The sequence below is a fragment of the Myodes glareolus genome, chromosome 9 (genome assembly GCF_982192425.1).
Source record: "Myodes glareolus chromosome 9, mMyoGla1.1, whole genome shotgun sequence".
NCBI classification, from domain to species: domain Eukaryota; kingdom Metazoa; phylum Chordata; class Mammalia; order Rodentia; family Cricetidae; genus Myodes; species Myodes glareolus.
Window position 1 is genome coordinate 518,744 of NC_142034.1, and position 13,624 is coordinate 532,367.

The 13,624-nt window shown below is 45.9% G+C and overlaps 1 protein-coding gene across 1 annotated transcript in view; it reads right to left on the bottom strand.

Moving 5' to 3' along the window:
- The window catches only part of Tbcd (tubulin folding cofactor D), a 158,616-nt gene that overhangs the window by 19,568 nt on the left and 125,424 nt on the right, over positions 1–13,624 (bottom strand). The window contains exons 21-27 of the mRNA XM_048429305.3: positions 12,556–12,616; positions 11,051–11,073; positions 5,253–5,284; positions 3,867–3,929; positions 2,843–2,919; positions 1,455–1,536; positions 800–918 (exon numbers count right to left, since the gene is read on the bottom strand). Coding sequence (XP_048285262.3) covers positions 800–918; positions 1,455–1,536; positions 2,843–2,919; positions 3,867–3,929; positions 5,253–5,284; positions 11,051–11,073; positions 12,556–12,616 — 457 coding nt within the window. The remainder of the gene's footprint in view (positions 1–799; positions 919–1,454; positions 1,537–2,842; positions 2,920–3,866; positions 3,930–5,252; positions 5,285–11,050; positions 11,074–12,555; positions 12,617–13,624) is intronic.

The following is a 13,624-nucleotide window of genomic DNA, read 5'->3' on the forward strand; positions in this document are numbered from 1 at the left end:
TGGGGAGAGAACAGGCCGCACCAAAGCAGAGGAAACGGTGTGAGAAAATAATACTGGGAGTCAAGGGTGCCTCGTGTGTCACCGGGGGTAAAAACCTAGATGTAAGAAATGAACAAGTCCCTCAACTCAACTGCTTCTCAACTCAAGGCTTACAATGGTGGGACCAGCAGAGAAAATACCTCTTGGTCTTTCAAGATCACAGGGCCCTGGATGAGGGAGCCTGGTAAGCCTGAGAGGGTAAAGCATGAACCTCTTGGCTCTGTTTAGGTTGCCACTGCCTTAATTAGAGTAATAGTGTCCCGAAAGGAAGCAGAATACTAATACATGACACATTCTTCTAAGGCACAGGCAGAAAAGAAGCCCACGGACATCAGGCCGAGACATGGGGCTGGCAGCCTCCACCCACACCCAGCCTACCTCCACCATGACCACAAACAAGGTGGGACACAAGGCACATAAGGAACATAAACTTCCATAAGAAATTTTAACTACATGGCTTTATTATTAGGGAAATAAACTGAGATGGTTACAAGAATAGAAGACACATGCCAGCACTAGCTTCTGCATAGAGGCTACCATTTTCTCATCCAGGAAGCCAGTTTCTTCAGACAGAGCCTCCTACCCTACAAACCTGAGCACAGCTCTCCAAGTATGCCTTGCAAGAGCAGTCAGCCGCCATTGCTTTCATGGCCACATGTGCTAACGCTGAGAATTCCAGCATCAAATTCCCAAGCAGAGGTGTGCGGATTACTTGCCAGCCCTTCCCATCTGTGCCCCCTTGGTGTTGCTGGCACCTCACCTGCTGCAGATGGCCCCTGAGAAGAAAACCCGGGAGGGCACCCAAGGCTGAGGAGAAGCCACAGCGGGTCATCTCCTCTGGGCTCTGGAGCTCAGCAAGGTACTGTGGAATCAGTTCCCCTAAAAAGAAAGAAATATTTACAAGTGGCCTGTGTCTAGCGGTGCCCCTCAGAAATACAAGTGAGATGTGTAGGATGAACCAGGACAATGATGCAGACATACCTTCAAAGTGATATAAGAGCTATAAGAAAATTTGTATAAGGTGGTTTTTAAGGTTTCCTTAAGACTTTTGATGCTGTTATTGTTGTTTCTCTGTGAAACAGTCATGGCTGTCCTGGAACTCACTCTGTAGACCAGGCTGGCCTCGAACTCACAGAAATCCGCCTGCCTCTGCTTCCTGAGTGCTGGGATTAAAGGTGTGTGCCACCACCACTTGGTTCCTTAAGATATTTTTCCTTTATGTTTGTGTTTTGTTTTTATTTGTTTGGGACAAAGTCTCTCTATTTAAACCAGGCTCCTCCCCATGGATTACGAGCTACAATAGCTCATCGGGCATTAGGGAAATGTACTACTGCTAAACCTGGCTTTCATGAGGAATTTTAACTACAGGTCTACACTGTGATCCCTGCTATAGGCCCAGCATACAGCTCACTTACTCCCAATGGTAAAGTCTGCCTCCCCAGACTCCTTCATGTAGTATTCATTGCAGAGGGCGGCCAGGGCCGAGACAGCTGCCTCCTAAAACAGAAGAAGACATGAGTGAAAAAAGAGTCTAAGAAGTTCTCAACCACAGATGCATGGGCCACTGCAATCTGACACCGTGATTATGTTTAAAAACAAATTAAAGTACATCATTGCCACATTCTGTTTCTCTAATAAATCTTCTGACTTTCCAGTGTGTCTACCAAACCTGTCAGATGTACCAATCACTTTAAATTCTATGCACTAGTAAGCCTAACGTGAAAACTCTATTTCTTCCAAACAGTACAATTCTTATGTATTCTTATATGACACAGTTAATATAAGATAAACTTCTCTTCCCAGCAGCAGCAATGTGGGGATTGAGTGTGTTGTTTATGCAGACAAGGGCTCAAGGCAGCACTGGTAGAACCTGGTTTAGGGAACAGGAGGGTCCACTGGCATCCCGGACAGAAGTGTACTCAGAACAGACAGGGTGAGGAACCAATCTTAGCCCCAGTAACCCTGATGGAGGCAGAATGATGCAGGGTCACACGAACCAGAAGGTGGTGATGTGGCATCTCCCTAGCTCCCCACCTCCCCTCTGCAATAGATGACTCCACCTCAAATCAAATCTTCCATTTCACCCCTCCCCAACCGAGGAGAAAGGGCTTGAGGAGGGACAGGGAGATCAGCATGGGAGTTCCCTCAGGACATCACAGAGATGCTACACATACTAATTAAGCAGAAAAAAAAAATACGATCATGGCCAGTGGGATCGATTATGGACAGTTTTCAAAGATAATTCTGAGATATCAACCATGAGGCCTCCAAATTTAACCAGGCAGACTGTATTTAACTGGGAAGAATTTCGCAGAAACAAAACAGAAGGAAGTGCAGGGAAAGCAAGGGCTCATGCTCCCACTCCCTGTCTGGCACATCAGAGCCTTTCCAAAACATCAACAATTACAGTTCACTGCCTAAAAAATGGGCTGTATGTCACAGCTCTGATCCTGAAAGATGAACATAAGCTAGCATCTAGTTGCTCAAGCAGAGTCTGGTTTGTGTTTTTCTCGTCTTCATGTGAATACTTTCCCAACCTAACCTACAGCTACCAGAACTCAGGTGTGACTAGGCACACTATCACCATCACAAGAGAGAAGAAGATTGGTGGAGACAAAAAGTACAGTGAGAAAGAGTAAAATCCCTGGTTACCATGGTTCTAGGCTACCTGTGTGAATCACGCAGACCCAATGATGGTGTTGCAGACTGTGAGGTTAGTGCATGAGAGGACCACCGAGGCAGGTGCTGTGGGCAGCGCTGCTGTCACTCTCTGCACAGGGGAGAGAAATCTTGCGTGGCATACCTTGATCTGCTGTCGGGAATGGCTTGAAACAAGGTGAAGACTTCTAAGAGTGTCATTTATCAGCCACTGCCAACCATCTGGTGAAAAAGCAAAGGTAATGACTAACCTGCCTCAGAGTGCTCAGCTGACATTCAAAACATCAGACATGCATCCTGGAGAAACTCCAGAGTGAACATTCTTCAGACCGCGTAAAAGTCCAAGGGCCCCAGTTCCAGGAGGAAGCCCACCTCAGGCTGCTAAAGGTTAGCTCCCCCACACCCTGCTGCTGCCACCACTGTGTAGAAAATGCCATTCCCTGTAAACCAAGACTTGCACATCACGATAGAGAACTCCTTTTTCGTAACAGCTGCAAGCCTTAAGAGATTTACTTATTTATTTATATGTTAATTCATTCATTTATTATGAATACTGTGTTCTGTCTGCGTGTATGCCTGCAGGCCAGAAGGCTAGAAGAGGGCACCAGATCTCATTACAGATGGTTGTGAGCCACCATGTAGTTGCTGGGATTGAACTCAGGACCTCTGGAAGAGCAGTCAGTGCTCTGAACCACTGAGCCATCTCTCCAGCCCAAGAGATCTTATCTTATCTCTCTCCCTTGGACAATCTCTCCTGGTCCTGTACAACTTAAACCTAACTTCAACTCAACTATATCCAATAAATGAACAGAGATATGCTTACTCTCTGTTTAGCTAAATAAAATTAGTAACTTTAGATGAGGTTAGAGCAGGCTTGAGAAAGACTGCCCCCTGTTTCAGCAAGGAAGACCACAAATTTCCAGGACTGGATATAATGGTGGCAGGCAGAGCCATAGCTAAGAGCACCAATGGAGGATTCCAGAAGAACTTCCCACTTCCCTGTCCTTTCTAGAAGAGGGTGGCAGGAGGTGGCAGCAATTCCAAGACAAGATGTACCAATACTGTGGCCCTTTAGACTTTATCCCACCCCAACGAGTTCATTTCTTATTTTGTAACTTGAATAGCAGTATTACGAAAATGTTATCTGTGTCACTGAGGAAAGCACCTACCGATAACGGTGTCACCTTTAAAGGGCATTCTGGAAAGTGACAAGTTCTTTATTAAAATGCACACTATGGAAAAAGAAAAAAAACATTATTTTCCAAAAGTGTATAACCAGCACCTAACTCTCCCAGGCCATAAGCAAACCCACGCTAGCTACCCGGATGGACATCAGGAAGAAGATACTCCAGACCTAGCTTGAGGATCCCTCTTAAAAAGGCCTGTGTGAGTCAGGCGTGGTGCCTTTAATTCTAGCATTCAGGGAGAGAGAAAAGCAAGTGGATCTCTGTGAGTTTGAGGTCAACCTGGTCTACAAAGTTAGTTCGAGGAGAGCCAGAGCTGTTACACAGAGAAATCCTGTCTCAAAAAACCTAAAAGGAAAAAAGGAGGAGGAGGAGGAGAAGAAGAAGAAAGGAAGGAGGGAAGGAGGAAAGGAGGGAAGGAAGGAAAGAAGGAAGAAAGGAAGGAAGGAAGAAAGAACGAACCTGGGAGAACCCAAAGATCCAAAATAAGGTTAAGAGCGCTTTTTTAAGATTGGTGGTAGAGCATCTTGGCCTAGTGTGGGTCCTGGGAAAATCTAGACAGTCACTGATAGGACTTAATAATTTCTTTTTTTAATATTTATTTATTTATTATGTATACAATATTCTGTCTACATGCATGCCTAAAGAGGGTACCAGGCCTCATTACAGATGGTTGTGAGCCACCATGTGGTTGCTGGGAATTGAACTCAGGACCTTTGGAAGAGCAGGCCACGATCTTAACCGCTGAGCCATCTCTCCAGCCCGACTTAATAATTTCTTGGATGTGTCTGTGAAGAGTTTCTAGAGATGCAGCACCGTTCCATGGTTTCTCTCCATTACCAAAGTGGAGCATCAGCCTCCATCTCTATTCCTAGCTGCTGTGCTGTGCAACCAGCTCCTCACACTCCTACAGCCACAACGGGAGCTGCTCTGCCTCATTTTCCCTGCCATGACAGTCTGCTCCCTCAACCTAAAATAAACCTTCTGTATGTTGCCTTTTTTTTCTGGTATGTTATTTACACTAGCAATAAAAACAGCAGCTGATCCAGGCCCTGAGGTCAGTCTTGTCTCACAAAAGGACAACAACCACAACACAACAAACAAAAATGCGAAGTCAAATGGCTGTGCAGTTAGAGGGCTTGGATGAGCACCTAGAGATACACAGGCATAGGACAGGTGAGCACCTGGGGTTCGAAAATGCAGAGAACACATTCACATCCTCCTGGGACAGCAGCAAGCCAGGGCACTGCAGGATCTCCAACAGAAAAGCACTGCTATCACTTGGTATTGGGGGGCCGGGCCTGGCCTGACCTGAGAATACTCTTCCCCCAAACTGGAGTGAAGGACAGCAGCTTCTGGCCCCAGACATACCTGCTTGTCTCATGAGCTCTCCTCCCAGGCCCCTAAAAAACAAAAGGAACAAACAGTTAAAATCTTTTACACATAAAACATGAAACACCCCTCCAAGCAACAGAAACAGAAACTTCAGGTACCGAAAACTCTAACAGTTTCAATGAGGAACACAGTCCGCCCAAAGTGTGGGCTATAAACACTTTTTATAGTCTAGAGCAGTGCTAACCTGCTGCTGATTTATAGCCACTATGAGGACCCTGCTATGGCTTTTTCTTCCCAGCTGATGAAGACTGTTCTCAGCTTAATAACTATAATAAGACTTAACAACTATAAAAGTGTGTTATTCTGGCAATAAACAAAAATCTGGGGCACGATCATCCTCTGGCAGACTCTTGTCCTTTGAGCTTTCACAGGAATCTTGGTCATCACTGATAAATCACAGAACCAATCTCACATGCTGCTCAACCACACTTCACAACAATGCCAAAGTGACCACTGTGCAGTCCAAAGCAGTGGACACTAACATCCATCGTCACCCAGCCTGCCGGTCAGAAGCCACCCAACCTGGACTGCTAGCAAGCAGGAGCTGGGAAAACAGCACTGGCTTTGGAGGCTTCGGCTTCTGGCCCCAACAGTAACAAGATCTGCCTTAACATTAGGAAGCCAGCTGGGAGATGGTAGTACTGGTCTTTAATACCAGCGTTTGGGAGGCCAAGACAGGTGGACTGCTGTGACTCCGAGGCCAGCCTGATCTACCAAGAGCAAGTTCCAAGACAGCTGGTGCTGTTACACAGAAAAAAACCCTGTCTTGAGAAAAATCAAAAACAAAACAAACAATTAGGAAGCCAGAGAATACGTGCGCTACACAGCAGACTCTGGAAGCCAGTGCAGCATAGAGACTTCTAACACCTCAGGCACCACCAGGTAAGTCACATGGGTAGATGTGAGTGAAGCCCTAACGGAACCCCTGGATGTCCTGTCAAGACAGGCTCAAAGGAGACAGAGGTGCTTAGCGGGTGAGGCCATGAAGGTCAGAGCCTGCAGCACAGACACAGAGAGCGGGAGAGATCCCAGAGCTGGCACGGAGCTGGATGTGCCAGGAAGAAAGAAGACACATAGAAGAAGAGGGCAGGACGCTTCTCAGATCAACTCAGGCTGAGAACAGTCTTCATCAGCTGGGAAGAAAAAGCCATAGCAGGGTCCTCATAGTGGCTATAAATCAGCAGCAGGTTAGCACTGCTCTAGACAACCCAGACTATGGTGCAGTCTTGAAAGTGTTCAAACAAAACCAGAAAGTGTGTGTGTGTGCACGCGCGCGTGTGTGCACGCAAAGGCACACGTGCACGTACTCCAAATCCAGAAATGTAAATTTCGGAAAAATGAGAATTTAATGAAGAACTACCAGGAAAACAGGACCACAACTAAAGAAATCAACAGCCCAGAAATGTTCAAGTTGAGGTCACTAGTGAGGTTCACACTTGAGGTCACTAGTGCAGCTATTGTATCCCTCGTGTTGTCTAAAAGTATGGAAGGAAATGGAAGCAAAAGAGGACAGAAACTGGGGGAGAAGACACAGACTGATGTGGGATTCCCCTCTGGATGCTGTGAATATCACTGGTTAATAAAGAAACTGGCTTGGCCTGGTAGGGTTGAACAGAGCTTGGGGGGGGGCGTGAGACTAAACTGAATGCTGGGAGAAAGAAGGGCGGAGTCAGACAGTAGCCCTGCCGGAGACAGAACTTTATAGTGGCCATATGCAGATTAACAGAAATGGGTTAAATTAGGATGTAAGATTTAGCTGATAAGAAATTAGAGCTAACAGGCCAAGAAGTGATTTAAATAATATAGTTTCTGTGTGATAATTTCAGGGCTTAGCAGCCGGGAACAAAACAAGCAGCCTCCTCCAACAACAGAGAACATGCTGAACACTTTAAGAATTTGAATATGTAAAAGAAAACTATGCCAAATGTAGGTAACAAAAGATTAAAAAAAGAGCAGAAGAAAAAATTTAACCTAAAACAAGAGAAAGCAGGTCTGTGGTACCAGGAGTTGGGGGAGGTATCTACCTCAGGGTGGTAGTTACATGCTGTGATTCTGAAAGAGCATCCCAAACCTTATAAACAGAATAGGAAACCCCTACATCTGCCTTCCAACACACTGATGAGAATAATGATGAATACACATCTGAAGATCTAGACACCAGGCTAGGGTCTTCCCCGAGCCTCTCATTGCTAGCGACCCTGCTAGAAAAATCAGTCTGACCCCCGTGTCACTCAGAAATACACTGTGACTGCCGGCAGCAACCCCAGTCATCAGCATCCACAGGGGCCTAGAAGCCTATCTGGGGACTGAGACGGCACTTCTTTGACACCTTGTGGCTTTCCACAAGCTCTCTAAATAAAATCACATTGTTCTTCCAAATCTCTATACTATTTTAAACGGTCTCTTCTGTAGCTTTAGGCAAACACTGCAAGAATTAAATAAATTTTTTTTTAAAAAAATATGTGTATGGATGTTCTGCCTGCATGTGTATCTGTGCACCATCTGCATGACTGATGCCTGGGGAGGTCAGAAGAAGCATTAAACCCCTAGAATTGGAGTTACAGGTGGTTGTGAGCTGCCACGTGGGTGCTGGCAATCGGACCTTGGTCCTCTGGAAAAGAACCCAGTGCTCTTTACTGTCATCTCTCCAGTCCTCCAAATTAAATTGTTTTAGTACGTTTTCTGTAAGTCATTTTATCCTACTGCCATAAAAAATAAAACTTAAAAAAAAAGGCATTTTTATTCAGACCTGGACAAAGTTTAGGAACAGGTTGTGACAGAAGCAAGAAAAACATTTCAAAGTCCTCACTGAAAGAAGTGGTTAATATGGTGAGGCTAACGTGACAGACAGTTCTGACATGATAATCTCAGCTCCACAGAAGCTCTCGGGCACTGCATCGTTCGCTGCGTGCACCTACCACCACTTCCTACTCTTAAAGACACACAGGAAGTGAGGCTTCCCACTTAGTACAGGACAGGAAGTGCTCAGCCCCACGCCACAAAAGGAAATAACACAGCAAGAAATGAAACAGAGTGGGAGGAGAACGGGGAACTCCTGTGTCTAACAGAACTCAGATCCAGAATATACAGAGCTCTGACTGCTCAGGAAAAGGAAGCGGTGAGTATTTAAAGAAAGCGAATAAGGGCTGGTGTGGTGGCACACACCCTTAATCCAGCCCTTGGAAGCCAGGCTTGAGTTTGAGGCCAGCCTGACCTACATAGGGAGTTCCAGGATTATGCAGAGAGACTGCCTCTCAAAGGAGGAAAAGGGATTGAATGAATGGGCACTCCACAGGAGACCACAGGATGCTCAGCATCACGTAGTTACTGGGAACACAGAAACCACAGGAACAATGAATGTGACTACAGTATGCCACTGCAGACCACAAACACTCAGGTGTGGAGTTGGTTGGGACACAGGCTAAGGGGCTGGGTGATCTGCAAAGAAATCTAGTTTCTTAAAGATGCACACCTGCCGAATGACCCGGGAAAACCATTCCTCATATACCCAAGGAAAGGAACACCCATGTACATACATGTACACACATGCTGATGTGCCCAGCAGCTTCATTCCATACTGCACCCTGAGCTGAGATGACACCCTTCTTAGGAGTAAACGTGGACAGAAAACACAGATAAATGGAATCACAGCACAGGGAAACTGAGGCAGGTGAGCTGCCAGTAGAAAAGGGCCAAGTATGGTGGTACATTCTTCCAGCACTTGGGAAGCAGTGGGAGCTCTGCAAATGCAAGGCCAACTGGTCTACACAGTGAATTCTAGACCTGCCAGGGCAACACAGCGAGGTCCTCCTGTCTTTAAAAAGAAAGGGAAATCCCAGGACTGGTGAAATGGTTCAGCAGTCAAGAACTCTAGCTACTTTTCCAAAACATCCAGGTTCAATTACAGTGCCCATGCATCAGCGACCATCTCAAAGAAACCACTTTCCCGACTCCTTGGGCCCTGCATGCATGTTGCCTATAGACACACAGGCAGGCAGAGTATCAATATGCATAAAATATTTTTTTAAAGACCACAGTGGGGCATAGTAAGAACCTATCTAAAATAAAACGAAACAGAAAACTAGCACACACACTAACAGGGATGAATCTCAAAAACACACTGGAGAAAGAACCAGACCTAAAGGCTTTACATTGTGGGACCCTCCCTCAACCCTTATTCTCAAAGGGGAAAGAAGAAACTTCCTAGCAGAATGTTTTCACAGGAAGATAGTGGCCTTCCCCTCTCCCACCCAGGATATTCTGAGCACAAGGTCACTTAGCTCAACCCAGCCAGCCACCTGGTACAGTGGCCTCTCTAAAAACAAGAAAAAAAGCTACTTAACAAAATGTGAGGGAGCAAAAGTCCTTGTACCCATGTCAAAGCATCTTCAAAGATTCTCTTTGTAGTTATGCCTTTAAAAGCGATACAGACGGAAACCCACATTGGAGCACCGGACTGAGCCCCCCATGGTCCAAATGAGGAGCAGAAGGAGGAAGAACATGAAAAAAAAAAAAACTCAGGACCACGAGGGGTGCGATCACCCACTGATATAAGGGTACTGATCTAATGAGAGTTCACCAAGGCCAGTTGGACTGGGACTGAACGAGCATGTGATCCAACCAGATTTTCTGAATGTGGCCGGATTCTCTGAATGTGGCTGGCCCGGAGCCTTTCTGAAAAGCCATTGACAATGACACTGGGACTTGTTTCCTCTGCATATACTGGATTTTTGGGATCCAGTCTGTTTGGATACTCACATTCCTGGACCTGGAGGGAGGGGGGAGGAACTTGAACTTCCCACAGGGCTGGAAGCCCTGACTCTTCTTAGGGATGGAGAGGGAGGGGGGGGGTGGGAGGGTGTTGGGAGGAGGGGCGGAAATGGAAACTTTCATAATTTAATAAACTTTGAAAAAAAAAAAAAGCTTACCCCACAGAGGAGATACAACTCCTTTCTACCTTGTTGTAACGGGGATGGAGATGAGTTCCAAACATGTTTGTATTATGCTGATTAAACCTTGCTTTTTACAGTCTGGGCCTCTCTGGTGGTCTCTCTCTGGGGGTCGTGATCTGGGCACAACAACATACTATCCCATTTGCACAGACTGTGGAGACAGAGAGCACTCAAGGTGGTGGACTCAAGAGTCATTAGCCACCAAAAGCAGAAAGGCAACCTAAATGGGCAGGACACAGTGTCTTCAGTCACATAACTGTCAAGGGTACACTGAACCGGGGTGCCATGACTTGTGACTTCAGCTTCCAAAAAGCCTAAAGACACCAAAGAGTTGCAGCCTTCAGGCCCTTGAATCCTGGGCTGAGTGGCAGCTGCATGTCTTCAAAGTGAACATGTAACAGTTCACAAAGTTACAAATGTTACAAAGTTAAAATGCTACAAAGTAAACATGTAACAGAATAGATGAAGGTGAGCTATTGGCTTAAAAGTAGAACAAGGGGTAGCAAAATAGCTCAGTAGCTGAAGGTGCCTTCTACCAAGGCTGACAACCTAAGTTCAATCCCTGGAACCCACAAGACAGAAGGAAAGAATGAACTCCTTCAAGTTGTCCTCTGACCTCCACCACTGCACATGGGATGTGTTTTATATACACGCACATACACACCACACACATGCATGCACACACACGCACTCACACGCACACACACACACACACACACGCATGCACATGCGCACACACACATACATGCATGCACACGCACACCAAGCGCACAAACATCATACATTTCCATTACACACATAAGTTTTACTCTGGAGGCTTACCTATAGAGATGCCGATCATAAAGCTAAAATTAAAGAATGAAAAGTCAGTTATTTAAGTTATTTAGGTTAATTTATCATGCATTAAAGGGTGGCTATCAGCAACGTAAGAACGATGGCAGGGTGACGAAGCTGAGCTCTTAGCTGCCAGGGAAGTCAGAAGAAAAAGGCCCACCTCATTGTGCCTGGCCTCGGTTACAGTTTTTCAGGTTCATTATCTCTAAAGGGAAACTGAGGCACACAGACATGAAGAAAGAGGGTGGCCCCTTTCATCCTGGCCCACTGATCACCACTTAGGCAGAAAACTCATCATGCCAATGGCTCTGGTGTTTTCTGTCTCCAGAAAAACTCAAAAGTAATTTAGTTCATTGTTAGGAGTACATCTAACACTTGCTGGAGAGTCACACAACTGTCATTCCACCAAACTCTTTAGACATACCAGAAATTCCCACAAAAACTAAAAGCAGCTTCCCTGTTACCACCCACATTCCTCAGAAACAGGAAGTCCTGGTTCAGAGGACACAGGGGCTCCATTCTCTCAGCCTCTGCATGGGGGGTTCCACCCTCCCCTCCACACCTCACTTCCAATACTGAGCAAGGATGCCAGGCTCCGTTTCAAAGTAAAAAATGTTAAAACTAACCAAACGGCCTCATCACAGTCATTATGATCTAAGACAAACCGTTATTATAAAAAGAGGAATAGAAAAATATTTGCAACCGGAAAAGGTACTCAGGAATGTGGAGGAATCTTGATTCCTCGAAAATACCCTGGATTCATACTTTGATGTGGGAGGTCTTTCTGTCTATGTGTTGCTTTTATTGGTTAATGAATAAAGAACCTGCTTTGAGCCTATAGTAGAGCAGGGCTGGAGCCGGACGAAACATTATACCCGTAAGCCACAGCCATGTGGCAATATACAGATTACTAGAAATGGGTTAAATTAATATGTAAAAGTTAGTCAATAAGAATCTAGAGCTAATGGGCCAAGCAGTGATTTAATTAATATGGTTTCTGTGTGGTTATTTCGGGAGACTGGGCAGCCAGAAAACAAACAAGCGGCCTCCTACAACAATACTTTTTCTCTTTTATGTCACAGAAGGTTTTGAGAATCTCCAAATCCCAGAAAAATATACATGCTTCCTTCCCATTCCCTAAAATGTACATTTGGGATTAAATTTCAGGAGAGTGGAGATTAGGACCTCAGGGTCAAAGGTAGAAATGAAAGGCCTTTGATTTTTGGGTACCTAACTCTCCAGAAGGACATCTGACCCCTCAGCTGGGAACTCCTGTTAAGGACCAAGGAGACACCAATACTTACCTGAGACCCACTGATTGTGATACCCATCCAATAAGATGGCTTCTGGCCCCAGAGAACAAGTCTAGTCCAACTACCAATTCCAGATAAACTCCCACAAGGGTAATGTTGGTGGAGAGACCCATCATGTCCTGGTCAACTAGGTTAGCGGATCCTGTCCAGGTGGAAGGGGTGCAGACAGACCACACAAACCTGCTGGTGGATCTGCTTCAGGCTCTGCTGTGCCTTCTCATCCAGATAGTCTGTGACGGGTCTGCAGAAAGAGAAGCACAGCACTGAGTTCAACAAGGATGAAGCCAGAGTTCAGGTTCACAGCAAAGAACACACAGACTCAGAAAGATCTGCCTTGTTCATGCTCCCACAATCCCTGCCTTCATGAAAGCTGTGCTGGGGGCTGGAGAGATGGCTCAGCGGCACTGCTGCTCAGCCTGACCACCTGAGTTCAAGCCCTGGGACCCACGAGGTAGAAGGAAAGGACTGAGTCCCCTTCAAGTTGTCCTCTATTGTCCACGTCTGCATCACATGTGTCTGTTTCTCTCTCTCTCTCTCTCTCTCTCTCAATAAATGTAAGTTCAATATTTTTATACATATGCACATTTTTGCCATCATGTGTATGTATACCATATGCATGACTGAGGCCCATGGAGTCCAGAGAATGTACTGGGAATCCCTAGAACTGGAGTTACAAAGGTCTGTGAGGGGCTGGGAACTAAACCTGCGTCTTCTGCAAATGTTCTTGACTACTAAGCCATTGTCTCCAGGTACTAAATTTAATTTAAAATAGAAAAAACAAGTAATAAGAAAGTAAGCAGAGAAGGTAAGATACCCACTGTCAATCTCTAGCCTCCACAAGTACACATGGACAAGTACATCTGTACACATGCGCATGCGCACACGCACACGTGTGTGCACACACACTATGCTGGTTTCAGCAGGTGGGCAGCTGGGTGCTATCTTTACACTCTGACCTATAGCCAGTTTGCTGAAGACACAACCTTATGATCAGGACAGAAGTACCCTGACTGAACATTGGGCCCCTGCTGACACCGTGGGAGTCCCCTACAGGGTTACACGGGTTCCCATAGGATCCTTCTACTGTCCTCAGAAAGATTTCTGCTACAGTCAACATAGCACTTAAGGCTTCAGCAGGGGGTTCTACCTGCCTGACTCACACGCTAACTCACATGCTTTAGACTGAGCTAAGGCATGTACAGAGCCAAGCATTGTCAACTACCTGTGGTGCCCCTGTGCTTCCGGCCTA